Raw genomic sequence first — 14,948 nt, 5'->3', positions numbered from 1 at the left:
TAGTTGGAAATAAAGGGAGAGATGATGGGTCAGGGTCTTTGTAATAAGTTTCAAAAAAAATAAAATTTCAACCGATGGCTGATGTGATAACAGAGACAAGAGAAGTTTTACAAACAGCATAATAATTTGACATATTTTAATATGCTTTCCATCTATTCTAATAATTGCAGGGTTTCTATTTCACCTCACTTTACCTAACAACCATATTAGATTAATCTAAATCAAATGGAACAGATTGAAATGGCAAAGGAACTGAATTGAAAGAAATCTGCCAATCTTCAACAATCAGCCACTAAACAATATACATCAAATAGAACTTCTATTGTAGCCAAAAACAGAAATTGCAGTGATTAAAAAAAGATATATGAGGCCTGTGATTAAAGGGTGAATTTATGGCTGATCAGAAGATAAAGATGATGATGAGAAAGGAAAAAAATTAGAAATGGAGCACCTTATAAGTCTAAAAAAAAAAATATTGAATTAAAATTCAAGTCTCACCATATTGACAATAAAATGAGATCCAAAACTAATGCTATTTAATGACCAAAGGGACTCGAAACAAACCTAGGAATACAAGAGTATAAGAGATATTATATGAGCATTAAGAATACAAACCTAAACCAAAAGATCATGTACTTCTAATATCAATCAAAACCATATATATATATATATATATATATATATATATATATATATATATATTTTAATACAAACTATCCAGTGCAATGAGATCATAAAATGAAATGATTTCTAAAATCAAAAGATGATATATATTTTCATAGAAGAAATCATTCAGTGAATGCTCATTATAGCAGATAAATGACATATTAACTAAATTTTATTAATCCATTCCAACTTTCATGAAGAGAACTTCTTAACAAATATATGATTCAGACATTCATCAAAAGATTTTCACAAAGAAAAATCGTTATTTAAGGCATCTAAAAAAATATATATATATAAAGAACCAAATCCTTTCTCAGATCACATGAAAATTAACACTGAAGTAGTTCTCTCATGAATAAAAAAAATCATCCAGGCACAAGACAAATTCAATAGCATTTCAGATATACATTCTAACCACACAACAGATGAACTTAAGAATCTCGTTCGAATTTCTGTAAATATTAAAAATCATATTAATAGTTTTAATTAGACAATTATATCGGATCTAAGATTCCAAATCATAAGGCATGCATATTAAAAACGCTATCATAAGTAATTAAGCTAAGAATCTAAAAGAATTAACATTAAATTCTTTTGTTTACCTTTCTTCTGAAATGACAAATTGAGAAATCTGCAGGCTTGATGTTGTTACCTCTTCAGCAATCTCTGATAGAACCTGAACTCTGATCGAAGTTTTCAGCTGAATCTGTTGATTTTGAGGAGATTGCTTGGTCAAGATAACTCCTAATCTTTAATTTCCAGCCACATCCACTGATTCTATACACAAAATTCCTAATCTAAGGTTTACAAGGTCTAATCAGAGAAAGAAAGAGAAGTATAATGGCTTAGAGGAGTAAAAATGATCGGGATCTAGCCGGAGAATAAGATTGACCAGATCTTTGGCCGGACATTCGCCGGAAAGATGAATCGACCGGAAAAAATGGCCGGAGAAGATGAAGTTTGGATCAGAAAAGGGTTCGAGAAGATTTTGAAGTAGAAATCAGAGATTAAGATGAAACAGAAGAAGAAGAGAAGGACAAAAAAGTTGATTGGAGAAGGAATCTAGTTGTCGGATTCCGGCAAGGCTTGCCGGAGAAGATGACAGTCGATGAGATCTACTTTCCCTTTCTAAATTTCTCACTCTTTCTCTCTCTAAGAATGGTTTAGAAAACCAAGATTTTTTTTTTTTTTTTGAAAAATGAGGCTTGATTGGTATTTATAGGAAAAAAAAAAAAGGTGTGGATATTGGCACCCCACATTGATAAGCGCACAAATGCGCGACTCTGACTGGCTAAATCACCCCCTTGCTTGATAACTGCACTAACTCCGCTTGTCTTTTTCGAATTTTTTCGTCGGATCTTTCTGGAATTTTGCAGGGATTTTTCTGGGGTCTTAAGGTTTCCAAAAATGTATTCATGGGTACTTAGGGTCTTTGGATAACTTGAATTTTCCCTAAAATACAAGGTTTTTCAAGGTAAAATATAAACCTAGTGGGCCACCCCCCATTACACTACACACACCAATCCAGCCCGTTTGCTGGGCAAACGCGCTCAGATCATGATGAAATTTTGCAGTGGGTTAAAAGAGACCCGAATCCAGCCTAGGGTGAAGTTTGGGACCCTAATGCTGAGATTCAGATGGATTTGGCACGAGCCAGGAAGATTTAGGGCTTAGTCAAAATGGGGTGTCTACAGATGCCCCTCTTTGGCAGAGCGTGCTTGTCGCGCGAATGTCAAAGCTGAACAGACGTCACATTTTGACTAGCCCCAAAATTGATTTAGAGAACGGGATGGAGAAAATGACTTGGTGAAGGTTGGATTATAAAAGGGTTGGTTTGTTAGGAATGTTGGTTTTCTGCTCAGAGGCGGATGATTTTATGCTCAAAGGCAAAATGGTTTATGCACGGAGGTTGAAAGGTTTTAGCTTAGAAGCTAGGGAATTTTAACTCGGAGGCCTGACTCTTTGCACAGAGGCTTGTTTCTCTGTTCAAAATCATGGTTTTATGCTCAGAGGCGAGGATTTATGTTTGGAAGCAAGGATTTATGCTCAAAGGCAAGGATTTATGTTCGGAGGCAAGATTTAAGCTTGGAAACAAGGAATTTATGCTCGGAGGCAATGATTTATGCTCGGAGGCAAGGATTTTATGCTCGGAGGCAAGGATTTATGCTCGGAGGCAGGGTTTTATGCTCGGAGGCAAGGATTTATGCTCGGAGGCAGGGTTTTTATGCTCAGAGGCAGGGTTTATGCTCGGAGGCAGGGTTTTATGGCTCGGAGGCAATGGGTTTATGCTCGGAGGCAGAGTTTTTATGCTCAGAGGCAGGGTTTATGCTCGGAGGCAGGGTTTATGCTCGGAGGCAAGGTTTTATGCTCGGAGGCAGAGAATTTAATTTGAATGCTCGGTTTGTTTATATTTTATGGATAGAAACTCCACTGGGGATTATGAGATAGGTTTTCAATAAGATGATAAGAAAGACTCTCAGAAGAATTTGACTAAAGCCCTACTGAAGCTCTTCTTATCTTCACTTAATGAAAATAATTATCTCAATTATCAGAGTTCATTTGATATCTTTTATAACCTGAACAGGTTATAAAAGATGCCCCTAGTACGAATTTACTTCCATGACAAATTCATAGGAGAACAAACATAGGGAAAAAGGTAAAAAAGGGTTTCATTTCCTGAATTTTTGAAATTACAAATCTTTTTATATATAATAGACTGAATCTGCTAATCTTCTTCTCTTTCTGTCCGCTACCAAAACTTCGAATGGTCTGAGTACTATCCTTCTGAACTCTGTTCTGCTCTGCATCATTTTCAAGGATCCACAACTTCATCACTTTTCTATCACTCCAACCTTGGAGAGACATTGACCACACAGGACTCCCCACACAAGACCTTGGAGTTTAACCTTGACTTTGACAAGGACTAAACTGTGGCTAACAACAAAGGAGGACTTCGACCATGACTTGGATTCTAAGAGAAACTGAATCTGCTTTTCAGCCTGATAAGTATTTTAAAATGGTATAGTCTACCACTTCTTAGAATCTTTCAAAAACCGTATTTAAAGGTGTTTCATTCCTCTTTTCAGGTTTTCCGTCATGGTTATTATTCCTTTGGTTTGCTTAGTCTTAACTCCTTAGCTTTTAGAAGGTCAGAAGAATCTTTACTGGCGCTTACTCAAACTTCAGAGTAATGCCTCAGAAGAAATAAAAGTCTTGCTGGCATTCAGAGATTTTGTCCTTTTGAAGTCACTGCCATGACCAAATCGCCTTTTCAGGTTTTTGATTTGGCGGACTGCATGCCTTATATTTTGCCTGGACTGTCTGCCCTTGCAGATTTTCCATCCAGCAGGCTCTGCACCTTGATTTTTGCCTAAGCCGCCCTTTCGGGTTTTCAACTTAGCAGGTGAATGACCCTAATTTTTGCCTAGACCGCCCTTTCGGGTTTTCAGTCTAGCGGGTCTAAGACTCCATCATTTTTTCTTTCTTTCTGTTTCTCTACAAACCTTGACCTAAAATACACCAGAAGGACTTTTAGGTAGGCTTGGGTTCAAACAGGTTACATATTGGTGATTTTTCATGTATTTGACCGAATCTGGCCCTCCAGACTGCCTACGTATCCCCAAAGAAAATGGGAATCAGGTCCGCGTAGTTCGCCCATTTTTTGGGTTTCAAGGATTTTTTGTTTTGTTCTTTCTTTCATATTTTCAAGGATTTGAAAGATTCAAAGGATTTGAAGAATTTGACCGAACCGGAATTAATCAGGTGGCCTACGTATCCTGTAAAAAGGAATCAGGTCAGAACATAGTTCAAGCTTACTATCTTTTATGACGCAAGTCATAAAAGATGCCCCTGGTTTGTGTTTGTCAAGAAAAAGGGATTTTTTTTTTATAGGCCCAAAGGGTTTGCAAACAGTATTTTGACTTTTGGGTTGTTAGCATTTGGCTCTGATCGATCAAGGATGGCCTCCTGGTGTATTTAAGCATAGTACTTCTTTAGTTGGTCTAGGTTTGTAGGTTCTGTTAATTTTTCACCATTTTCATTGAGGAGTCTTACGGCTTTTCCAGGCAGGACTTCATCAACAATGTAAGGACCAGACCAGTTTGGCCTGAATTTTCCTCTGGGATCGAACACCGGTGCTCGATAAGATTTCAAGACGAGATCTCCTGGTTTCAGGTCTCGAACCTTGACTTTCTTATTGAATGCCCTTTCGATTCTTCTCTGATACCCTTGGATATGGTATAAGGCTCTGAGCCTCTTTTCATCAATCATCTGCAATTCATCATGTCTGGCTTTGGCCCACTCAGACTCTGGCAGATTCGCTTCCATCATAACTCTTAAAGACGAGATTCTCACTTCAACAGGGAGGACTGCTTCCATTCCGTAAACTAGAGAGTACGGAGTTACACCTGTAGAGGATCTGATCGACGTCCTGTAAGCCCACAAAGCATATGGGAGTTTATTCGACCAATCCTTATAAGTCTCGGTCATTTTGCTAATAATAACCTTGATGTTCTTATTAGCTGCCTCTACAGCACCATTTGTCTGCGGTCTGTAAGGAGATGACTTATGATGCTTGATTTTAAATTCTTCGCACAGGTGCACCACCTCTTTCTTGAAGTGAGATCCATTGTCAGAAATCAACTCATGAGGTACTCCATATCTGCAAATGATGTTTGCACGGATGAACTTCGCAACTGTATTGGAAGTTATGGAAGCATATGAAGCAGCTTCTATCCACTTCGTGAAATAGTCAATGGCCACCAAGATGTACTCGTGCCCACTTGACGACTTAGGATAGACTTTGCCAATGATATCAATTCCCCATACTGAAAATGGCCATGGCGAGGTCATAGAATGCAGCTCTGACGGAGGCACATGAATAAGATTCGCATAGACTTGGCATTTATGACATTTCTTCACAAATGCGAAACAATCTGTTTCCATTGAGGGCCAATAGAAACCGAGTCTAAGGATCTTCCTTGATAGCATTTTACCATTCATGTGAGGACCACAAACACCTTCATGTGTTTGTTCAATGAGCTCCGCAGCCTGATCTTCATCAACACACAGAAGCTGAATCCCATCAAAGGATCTTCTGTACAATTCTTCACCACAAATGATGAAGTTAGCGGCGAATCTCTGAAGAGTTTTTCTCTCTTTGCTGGAAGCTTCAGGGGGATGTCCATTGCCTGAAATGAGATTTCGGATATCAGTATACCACGGTTTTCCATCTGGACATCGCGCTGATATCTCAATGGCATTTACATGCGCTGGAGCCCATTGCGACCTCACAGCTAAAGGCTGGACCTCCATTGTCTCAGAAATATCCAACATCGAGGCTAAGGTAGCCAAGGCGTCTGCAAAATGATTCTTGGTTCTTGACAGATGGGTAAATGTGATACTCTTGAATTTCTTGGCCAGAGATTCAAGATAAAAATTATATGGGATCAATTTTGATTCTCTTGTCTTCCAATTACCATTGGTTTGACAAATTATCAGAATTGAATCTCCAAATACATCAATCTCTTGGACTTTCAAAATTAAAGCTGCCTCAAGTCCTGCGATACAAGCTTCGTACTCTGCCATGTTATTTGTACATTCGAATTGCAACTTGATGGATATTGGGATGTATTCTTTCTTGGGAGATACAAGCACTGCTCCTATTCCTTGTCCTCGATTGTTAACGGCTCCATCAAAGTACATTGTCCATCTGGTACTTGGAATTTCTTCTTCAAGTTCCATGATCTCTTCATCAGGAAATTCAGCCTTCAGAAAAGCATTCTCTTCAACAGGAGCATCAGCTAGCTGCTCAGCAATAACCCGTCCTTTGACAGATTTCTGAGTGACGTATGTGATGTCAAACTCAGATAACAATAGCAACCACCTTGCAGTTCTTCCTGTAAGGGCGGGCTTCTCGAATAAGTACTTCAACGGATCCATCCGTGAAAGCAGAAATACCTTATTCGATAATAGATAATGCCTAAGCCTTTGAGTCGCCCAGACTAATGCTAGACAAGTCTTTTCCAAGATAGTGTACTTTATCTCGTACTCTAGCATTTTCTTGCTGATGTAGTAGATAGGCTTCTCCTTCTTAGATCCTACATCTTGCTGAGCAAGCATACAACCCATTGCTGTATCTGTGATGGACAAATACATCAACAATGGTTGACCAGGAATGACTGGGGATAAGACAGGAGGCAAAGACAAACACTGCTTGACCTTTTCAAATGCTTCCTGACATTCTTCATTCCATTTCTTGGAGGAATTCTTTTTCAATAATTTGAAGATGGGTTCACATGTCATAGTTAAATGAGATATGAATCTCCTCAAGTATTGCACTTTGCCAAGGAATCCACGAATCTGCTTTTCTGTCTTTGGTGGTTGCATTTCTTGGATAGCCTTGATTTTCTGAGGGTCCACTTCGATTCCTCTTTCACTGACCATGAATCCCAGCAACTTCCCTGACGTGACCCCAAATACACATTTATTTGGGTTCAAGCGAAGTTGAAACTTTCGGATTCGCTCAAAGAACTTTCTCAAAGCGACTGTATGCTCTGGCCGAGTCCTGCCTTTGACAATCATGTCATCGACATAGACCTCGACTTCCTTATGAATCATGTCATGAAGAAGAGTAGTCGCAGCTCTCTGATATGTGGCACCAGCATTTTTGAGACCAAACGGCATTACTCGGCAACAATATGTACCCCATTGAGTAATAAATGCCGTCTTCATCATATCCTCAGGCGCCATCTTGATCTGATTGTAGCCTGAAAACCCATCCATGAAAGATAACAGAGCATGTCCAGCAGTGTTGTCTACTAGGATATCAATGTTCGGAAGAGGAAAATCATCTTTCGGACTGGCCTTGTTCAGATCTCTGAAGTCAACGCACATCCTGACTTTTCCATCTTTCTTGGGCACAGGAACTATATTTGCAAGCCATTCGGGATATTCCACTACTTCAATGAATTTTACTTCAAGTAGCTTCTTAACCTCATCATGAACTTTCAACTCCCATTCTGTTTTAAGTTTTCGGAGTTTTTGCTTCTTCGGCTTGATACCCGGGATTAGAGGTAATCTGTGCTGGACAATGTCCTCACTCAATCCCGGCATGTCATCGTAAGACCAAGCAAAGACCTCCTTAAACTCTTTTAGCAAGGTGATTAATTCTTCGCGCTCCTCAGGAGATAAAGTTTTGCCAATCCGAATCTCCCGAATTAAAGTTTCATCACCTATATTTACGGTTTCAATTTCTTCTTCGAGTGGTTTTGCTCGGCGAATCTCCTCTTGTTGAATCATGTATTTGATTTCAAAAGGAGTTTCGTCGGCTTCCTCGTTTGAGGGGGAGTCTTGATTATTATTATTATTAGTTATTTGATCAGGCTTTGAAGCAGAATCAGAAACAGAATTAGAAATAAAGACAGGATCGTACACAAATGAGTCTTTTATTTCTTTTGCAGAATTGATGATTACATCGAATGATTCACCCACATCGGGCGTTACAGACTCTGAATTCAAATGAAATGACATGTTGACATCAGTATCAACATAGACAGGACTATGTACAAATGAAAAATCAGCAAAAACATCCTCTGACCGAGACTCGACAGGGACCGACTCTTCACCTCCGAGAACTACTCCGACCTCTATGGTACCTGCATCAAAAGAAAAGTTAGAAATGACAGACTCCGGGTTGAACTCAGAAACTGACACATTTGTTGAAATGACTGACTCTTTTGAAAGGACTGGACTATACTGGAGGACTACTTGGGGTATAACCTGTGCGGTCCAATTGTCTAAAGGTCCAGTGGCTGGAGTAATGCAATCCCTTGGACTCGTGAAGGGCACATCTCCTCCAATCATAGCGACGATTGGGGCCTCAACCTGATGTAGGGAGTCTAGGAGATGCGGCTCAATATTTTCCGCCCAATCTGTAGCTGGTTTTTCTGCTATCGATGCCAAGGCAAACTGCTCACTGTAGAAATCTTCTGACAACTCATCTGTGAAGAAGATCTCTAACCCTGGAAGCCTCTTCCCAGTCTTATCGCACCAGGTCTCAGGAAAACCATAGAACGGACAGTCTGCCCCTTCTCTTCTGAATCGGCCGTTCATAATCATGCTGTACGGTCCCGTCAGAAATTCTATACCTCGACGACGGCATTCAGCCCACTTCATCATATAACGCTTCATTTCTTGAACCTCTTTCGGAGTTGGCTCGTACCCTAACCCGAATAATCCGCCGACTGCTTTCAACTCTGGCCACTCAGTAGGGCCCTGTAGATTTCTTCCCAGGCCAGCTCCTGGGACATAACCATATTTCCTCATTATCTTTACTACTTGGGTGTTTGTGCTTGAGAGAAACATTATTTCTTCATTCATTGCTTCCCCAAAGGAAATAGTAGAGACTTCTAAAGAAAAGCCGGTTAAACTAACATCTCTTGATTTTTCAGTGATCAATTCAGATGTTATTTGACCAATTTCCGGCTCAGGGTCGCCTCGCACTGTGATCACCCGATTGTTTCGGACAAATTTCAATTTCTGGTGAAGTGTGGAAGGAACGACTCCAACTTTATGAAGCCACGGCCGGCCAAGCAGGAGAAAGAAAGATGTTTTGATGTCAAGAACCTGAAACTCTATCTCGAAAGTTTCACCTCCTATTTCGACTTCTGTGGCGAGTGTCCCGATGACATCTCTTCTGGTTCCGTCATATGCCAATATCCCCTGTTCCGACGGGATAAAATCGGCTGGCCCGAATCCCAGGGTAGTGGCGGTGCTTAAAGGACATACATTTAAAGCCGACCCATTATCCACTAATACCTCGGGGACTCTCTTCTTGTTACACAGTATGGTGATACGGAGAGGTCTTGTGTGATCTCTTCCTTCTTGAGGTAGATCCTCATCAGTAAATGACAATGTTCTAGAAACCCTGGCCATTGCCACAAGATTGACCAACTCATCGGGGGTAATTTCAACTGATACTTGAGAGGCATTTAATTCTCGAAGCACAACCTGTCTGTGTTTCGGTGATGCCATTAGTAAACCCCAGATGGACACGTTAGCTTGTGTCTTCTTCAGTTGTTTCAACAAATTTTCTTCCTCTTCATCCACAGTCTGCTTCTGTTTCAGATTCTCTGCAGCTCTTACAACTTCGGCAGGATTTTCTGCTCTGAGTTCTGCAGGTTTGAAGACACGACCACCTCGTGTGACATGGCGGAGCTCGTCACACTGATCTTCCAGAAGCAACAAGTCTTCTTCTTCCAATCTTAAAACATAAGGGATCTTTTCTTTCATCTCTTCCTCCTCCTCACTCTTGAGGACATAAGAACAAGAACACTCAGAGGATCCTGTTAATCCTTCATCTAGAGGGGATAGTACATAAGGTTTCTTGTTTTCGATCGCTTCATCTTCATCATCCCATCTCAGAACATACGGTCTATCAGAAATAACCGCACAAATACGGGAGTGATCTAAGAGGATTTCTTCAGTGAAAATGGCATACACGTTCGGGGGAGGCATTGCATGTGTAGGCAATGGGTTTCGAGTGACGTTAGGTGCTTCAACGGCAAGATCTTTTGCTTCTATCATGTCTTGGATCTTGTGTCTTAAAGCCATGCATTTGTCAGTCAAATGCCCTGAATTCTGATGATAATCGCAGTACTGGTCTTTCCTCCAATACTTGGGCAAAGGGTTAGGAAGCTCTCTGGGTTCCAACAAAGTGATTTTTTTATCTCTCAGTAACTTCTTCAAAGCCACTGATAAGGAGTAAGGGAGAGGGTCGAACTGACGAAAGACCTTCTTTTCCATCGGCCTCCTGACCTCGGTCACCGTTCTGGATGGTGGTCGGTCATAACCTGGTGGTCTGGCATAACTGGGAGGCCCGGTATAGTTAACACTGTGCACCTCCTTCGGTGCCACAATAGGTCTTTTTCCCTCTCTCACATCAGACGAAGGTCTTGATCTCAGCCCCTTGGACAAAGCATCTTCGATTTGAGTTCCGGTTTTGATTAGAAAATCAAAATCAATGAAGTACTGGATTGCCATGTGGTGATAGTATTGAGATGATAAGTTTTTCACAACAATCTTGATCTGCTCTGAGTCAGGCAAACGGTGAGTCATCTGCGCTGCCTTTCGCCTCCATCGGCGAATGAAAGAAGTGAAGGTTTCATTGTGCCCTTGTTTCAGCGCCTTCAGATCTCTTTTTGTCACATCTATTCCCTCCTCCATGGAGAATTGCTCAACAAATCTATTGGCGATATCCTCCAGAGTTCTGATCTCTTCGGTTTTCAAGCTCAAAAACCATTTCTTTGCTGTTCCAGTAAGAGATCTAGGGAAAAGAAGAGCAATCTGCTCTGGAGTAAGCCCATGCTGCTGTAAGAGAGGAATAAGGGCTTTTAGATGACTCTTGGGACATCCTGTCCCATCATACTTATCATGATCCGGCATCTTGAAATTAGGAGGTAGCACAACTCCCGGTATTATCATATACTCGGCCATGTTTAATTTTTTCGGACCCTGCATTTTCATGCTCTCCATCTCCTGGGCCATCTTATCCAACCTATCGACTATCCCCTTGCCTTTATCCAGATGGGGGAGACAGTTCTCTTCTTCATACTGCTCGTCATCAGAATGGTCAAAGACTGGCAACACAGGAGGCTGAGCCATCATAGGAGGTGGGCGAGGCATGATTGGGGTTTGCTGAGGTGCAGGATTCTTGGTAGTAGATTCTCTGTCATTCTTTAATCGGGCTATTTCTTCATTAATGGTACTCAATTGCAACATTATAGCTTTCATCATCTCAAAGGTGTCCATACTATTTTGCCCATTCTCTGCCATCGCTTCAGGGGTTGGTTGGACGGGTGAAAGTATTTCTTGAAAATTCAAGGAAGGCGATAAAGGAGAAGTAAAAGAAAAAGGTGACAAGGATTGCCGGCTCAGCCTGGAATCAGATGTCTGACGGGACCAGGTTGGTTTTGAAACGAGGATTTTCTTAGGAGCAATGGCTGCTCAATCAAGAATCCTGAAATGGAAGTATAATCACTAGATTAAAATTTTGATAATCGAGATAAACTATCTTGATCAAACAATGACAAAAGAAACAAAAACACACTTTCATTAATAAAATCCAAATTGTGATTACAACGGATGAAAAAATTAATCTCTGATCACAGCTGGATAAACAGACTGACAAGAATGGGAAATGCAGAAATCGGAATAACAAAACATGATATGGATCTTCAAGGTTCCTCAATCCGAGCTCGCCGGCTTGCGGGCTCTTCCGATATTTCTCCACGTCGGAATTTGCGAGATAGACCTAACCTCCTTTCTATATTTTTGTTTCCCCAAGCAGCCACAATGGATCGGACGAGATCAGGAGTAAGATCTTCACAAAGAGGAGGGACTATGATTCCGGGAGGACATGGAATTCCCGTAATCTGGTGGAGAATTCGAATGGGTGCATAAAAAGAAGATTTCTCGATACCCATGAGGTAAACAAATGAATGTGGGTAAGTGCTAGTAAAAACATGAAAACATGAATGACTTACCCAGCGAAACTGGCTCTCCTCTACATGTTGTAACCAATTGTGCCATTCATCAATGGACTGAGGTTGGTTGGCTATTGGTTTCCATGTATGGAAATTCTTCAGGGTATACGGATTTTGTTTTTGTCGCTGAAGAATTTGAAATTTTTCACTAAGCCAGACATACAACAACTTCACACACCCACAGAAATTGTCTTTGATATTTTGGGAAGCAATAAGATCTAGTCCCAAAAAGGTCTCTGCTAACATGGTAGGAATGGGATTCCTCCCTTTGTTAATTTGGTCTACCACAGTTAACAAGGTTAACGGAGCAACACGAGGGTTTTTCCGAATGACATATCGCGCAAAGACACTAAAAATCAAAGCATTGCGTCGACAACTCTGAAAACGAGAGTTAGTAGGATCGACGTTTTCAGAAAAAAGGGTGATGAGGTTTTGAACTTGCACACACGTATCCGTTAAGCATGAAAGTGCATCAACGGTTTGATTTTTGAATAGCTTGCAAAAAATGGAATGAGAGGAATCTATGTTCGAAGATTGTATCCAAAGTCCATCTGTTGGGAGCTCTAATAAAGCACACCAATCTTCGAATATAGGACAAAGCTCGAATGATCCAAATCGAAAAACATGAAGATTAGGATCCCAGAATCTAGTGGCTGCTTGGAGAAACTTCCAATTTATATCGGAAACACTCAAATGATTGAAGGCACAGATGAACCAATCAGCCATACTCCTATCCGAGGATTCTAGCGGAAGAGCCCCAATAGTCTCGCTTATCCAGCCTTTCAACAAATTATTCGCCATGATTTAACCTAAACACAAAGAATAGGATGGGATAATTAGGGAATGGAGAATAACTTGGAATAAACAAAGAATAAAGATGGACTTAACCAATAATCACAAGAAGGATATAATTGGCGACATCAAATGTTCCATTGATGATCAAAGATGATCAGAAACTCAGGGAAGAGACCACGGTCATAAAATGACAAAAGTAGATCATAGACCGGATCTAAATCTGAAAGGTGGACGACAAAATGTACGATCAAGAAGATCAATAATGATAGACTATGGTCATAGAGACAGCAGACAAGCTATCGACCATATCTAAGACAGGATGAACAATAATTTGAGTAATACAACAAAAGAATGGATAAATGAGGCTTGAATTTAAAGGATAAAAACAGGTAATACTTATCATCATTAGGTCAAGGAATAAACCATAGCTATGAGTGTGACAGGTAGAAGCCACTAGCTAGGTTTAGATCTGAGAGATGAATATACACGACTGATTGATTCAAGCTAGGAATCTCTACTAGAAAGTAGGTCCTAAACTTATAATCAAAAGATATATGGACAAAATCTCCATGAATATAGCAAAAGATAGGCCACGACCATGAGAGGGCAAGTAAAAGCCACTGGTCGGGTCTAGATCCGAAGAACGGACTGATATGACTAATTTGATTAGATAAGGAAGCCTCACTAATGAGTAGGCTTTAATCTGATAATCAAAATATAGATATATACATATATATCCTAACCAGGGGCACCAGCCCTAAAAGACGATCCCATAGAGTCAAGCAGCTTGACTCAAGACAGACATGTGAGTGTATTAGGACTGCGTCTGTAGCCACATAAGGTGAACTGCAATAATCTATGGATAGGACATGGCTCCTAAATCTAAGCTCCAACATGTGTAAGTAACACATGTTCGTCCTTATATGAATGCAATATATATATATAAGCACATGCAGATCCTAATTGGGTTTTACTAAATCAACATATATATCCATGTACATAATATATGTAAAATGAAAGTAGAGCTCCGGACTCAATATCAGGTACTATGCATATGATCCATACTTTAAGTATATAACACAAGTACACCGAGTGTTATATACAGTATGCTTCATTGCTCACCGGCTGCTGTAAACACAAGTACACCGAGTGTTTACGACTGCAGCACTGGCGCATAGCTTGGTAATAGATACAACAGCACCATCTGGATAGTGATATCCCATGAGGCACGCATTATATCTATCCCGTGGAGCCAATAATAAGAAAATCAATAAAAGAAAATAAAGAACAAAATGATGTATGCTGTGCAATGTGTGAATCCCTTGTTTTAAACACCTATCTGGTGCCCCTGGATTCTAAGCGATTACATTCCCATTTATAATGATTTTAGCTCAAAATTCTTCAAAATTAATAACAAATGGCATTTTAACAGAGTTAGGCAATGTTCCAAGAACTCCCCAGCAGAGTCGCCAGCCTGTGGACCCCGATCCGGAGAGAGGTGGGAGGATGTGCCCCACGCGCTCAGTCTCACAGATCATCCACGTGAATGGAGAGCTCTACCAAGGAACTCTCGAAAGAAGTGCCCCTCACAGCATGAGTGGCGATACAAAGGGAGATACCTCTCGATTCGGGGACTAGCCCAGATTCGAGGCGTACCTTAAACAAAGAAGAGTCGCCATCCAAGGAAGTGGGCCAAGGATCCCATACTATGCTCTGTTGCAACGGATAACCAGAGATATAAAAGAAGGTTCGTGCCTGGTTACGAATTCGGAAGGTCTAAAGAGCACCTCATCCGCCCAAGTGCAAACACCTGGTCTCTAATGCCATTTACTTAATAATTTTGAAGAGTTTTGGGCGAAAGTCATATGAAATGGGAACTAATATCTCCGAGAAGACGTCTGCCTAATCATGCATGTCTCAGAGATGAAAATTAAACACATACAC

At 40.6% G+C, this 14,948-nt stretch overlaps 1 protein-coding gene across 1 annotated transcript; it reads right to left on the bottom strand.

The window, feature by feature from the left end:
- Positions 1 to 8,312: 8,312 nt before the first annotated feature.
- LOC143865429 (uncharacterized) lies at positions 8,313 to 11,499 on the bottom strand. Its single transcript, XM_077375809.1, has 2 exons — positions 8,446 to 11,499; positions 8,313 to 8,321 (listed from the first exon to the last, which is right to left on the bottom strand). The coding sequence occupies exons 1-2, from the start codon at positions 11,497 to 11,499 to the stop codon at positions 8,313 to 8,315; spliced, it is 3,063 nt and encodes a 1,020-aa protein (XP_077231924.1).
- Between the last annotated feature and the right edge of the window lie 3,449 nt (positions 11,500 to 14,948).

This window comes from Tasmannia lanceolata, unplaced genomic scaffold (assembly GCF_043159265.1).
Source record: "Tasmannia lanceolata isolate RefF3 unplaced genomic scaffold, GAP_Taslan_0.1 ptg000079l, whole genome shotgun sequence".
Taxonomy (NCBI): Eukaryota; Viridiplantae; Streptophyta; class Magnoliopsida; order Canellales; family Winteraceae; genus Tasmannia; species Tasmannia lanceolata.
Note: the sequence above shows the minus strand (reverse complement) of the source record. Positions and strands in the feature narration are given on the sequence as shown.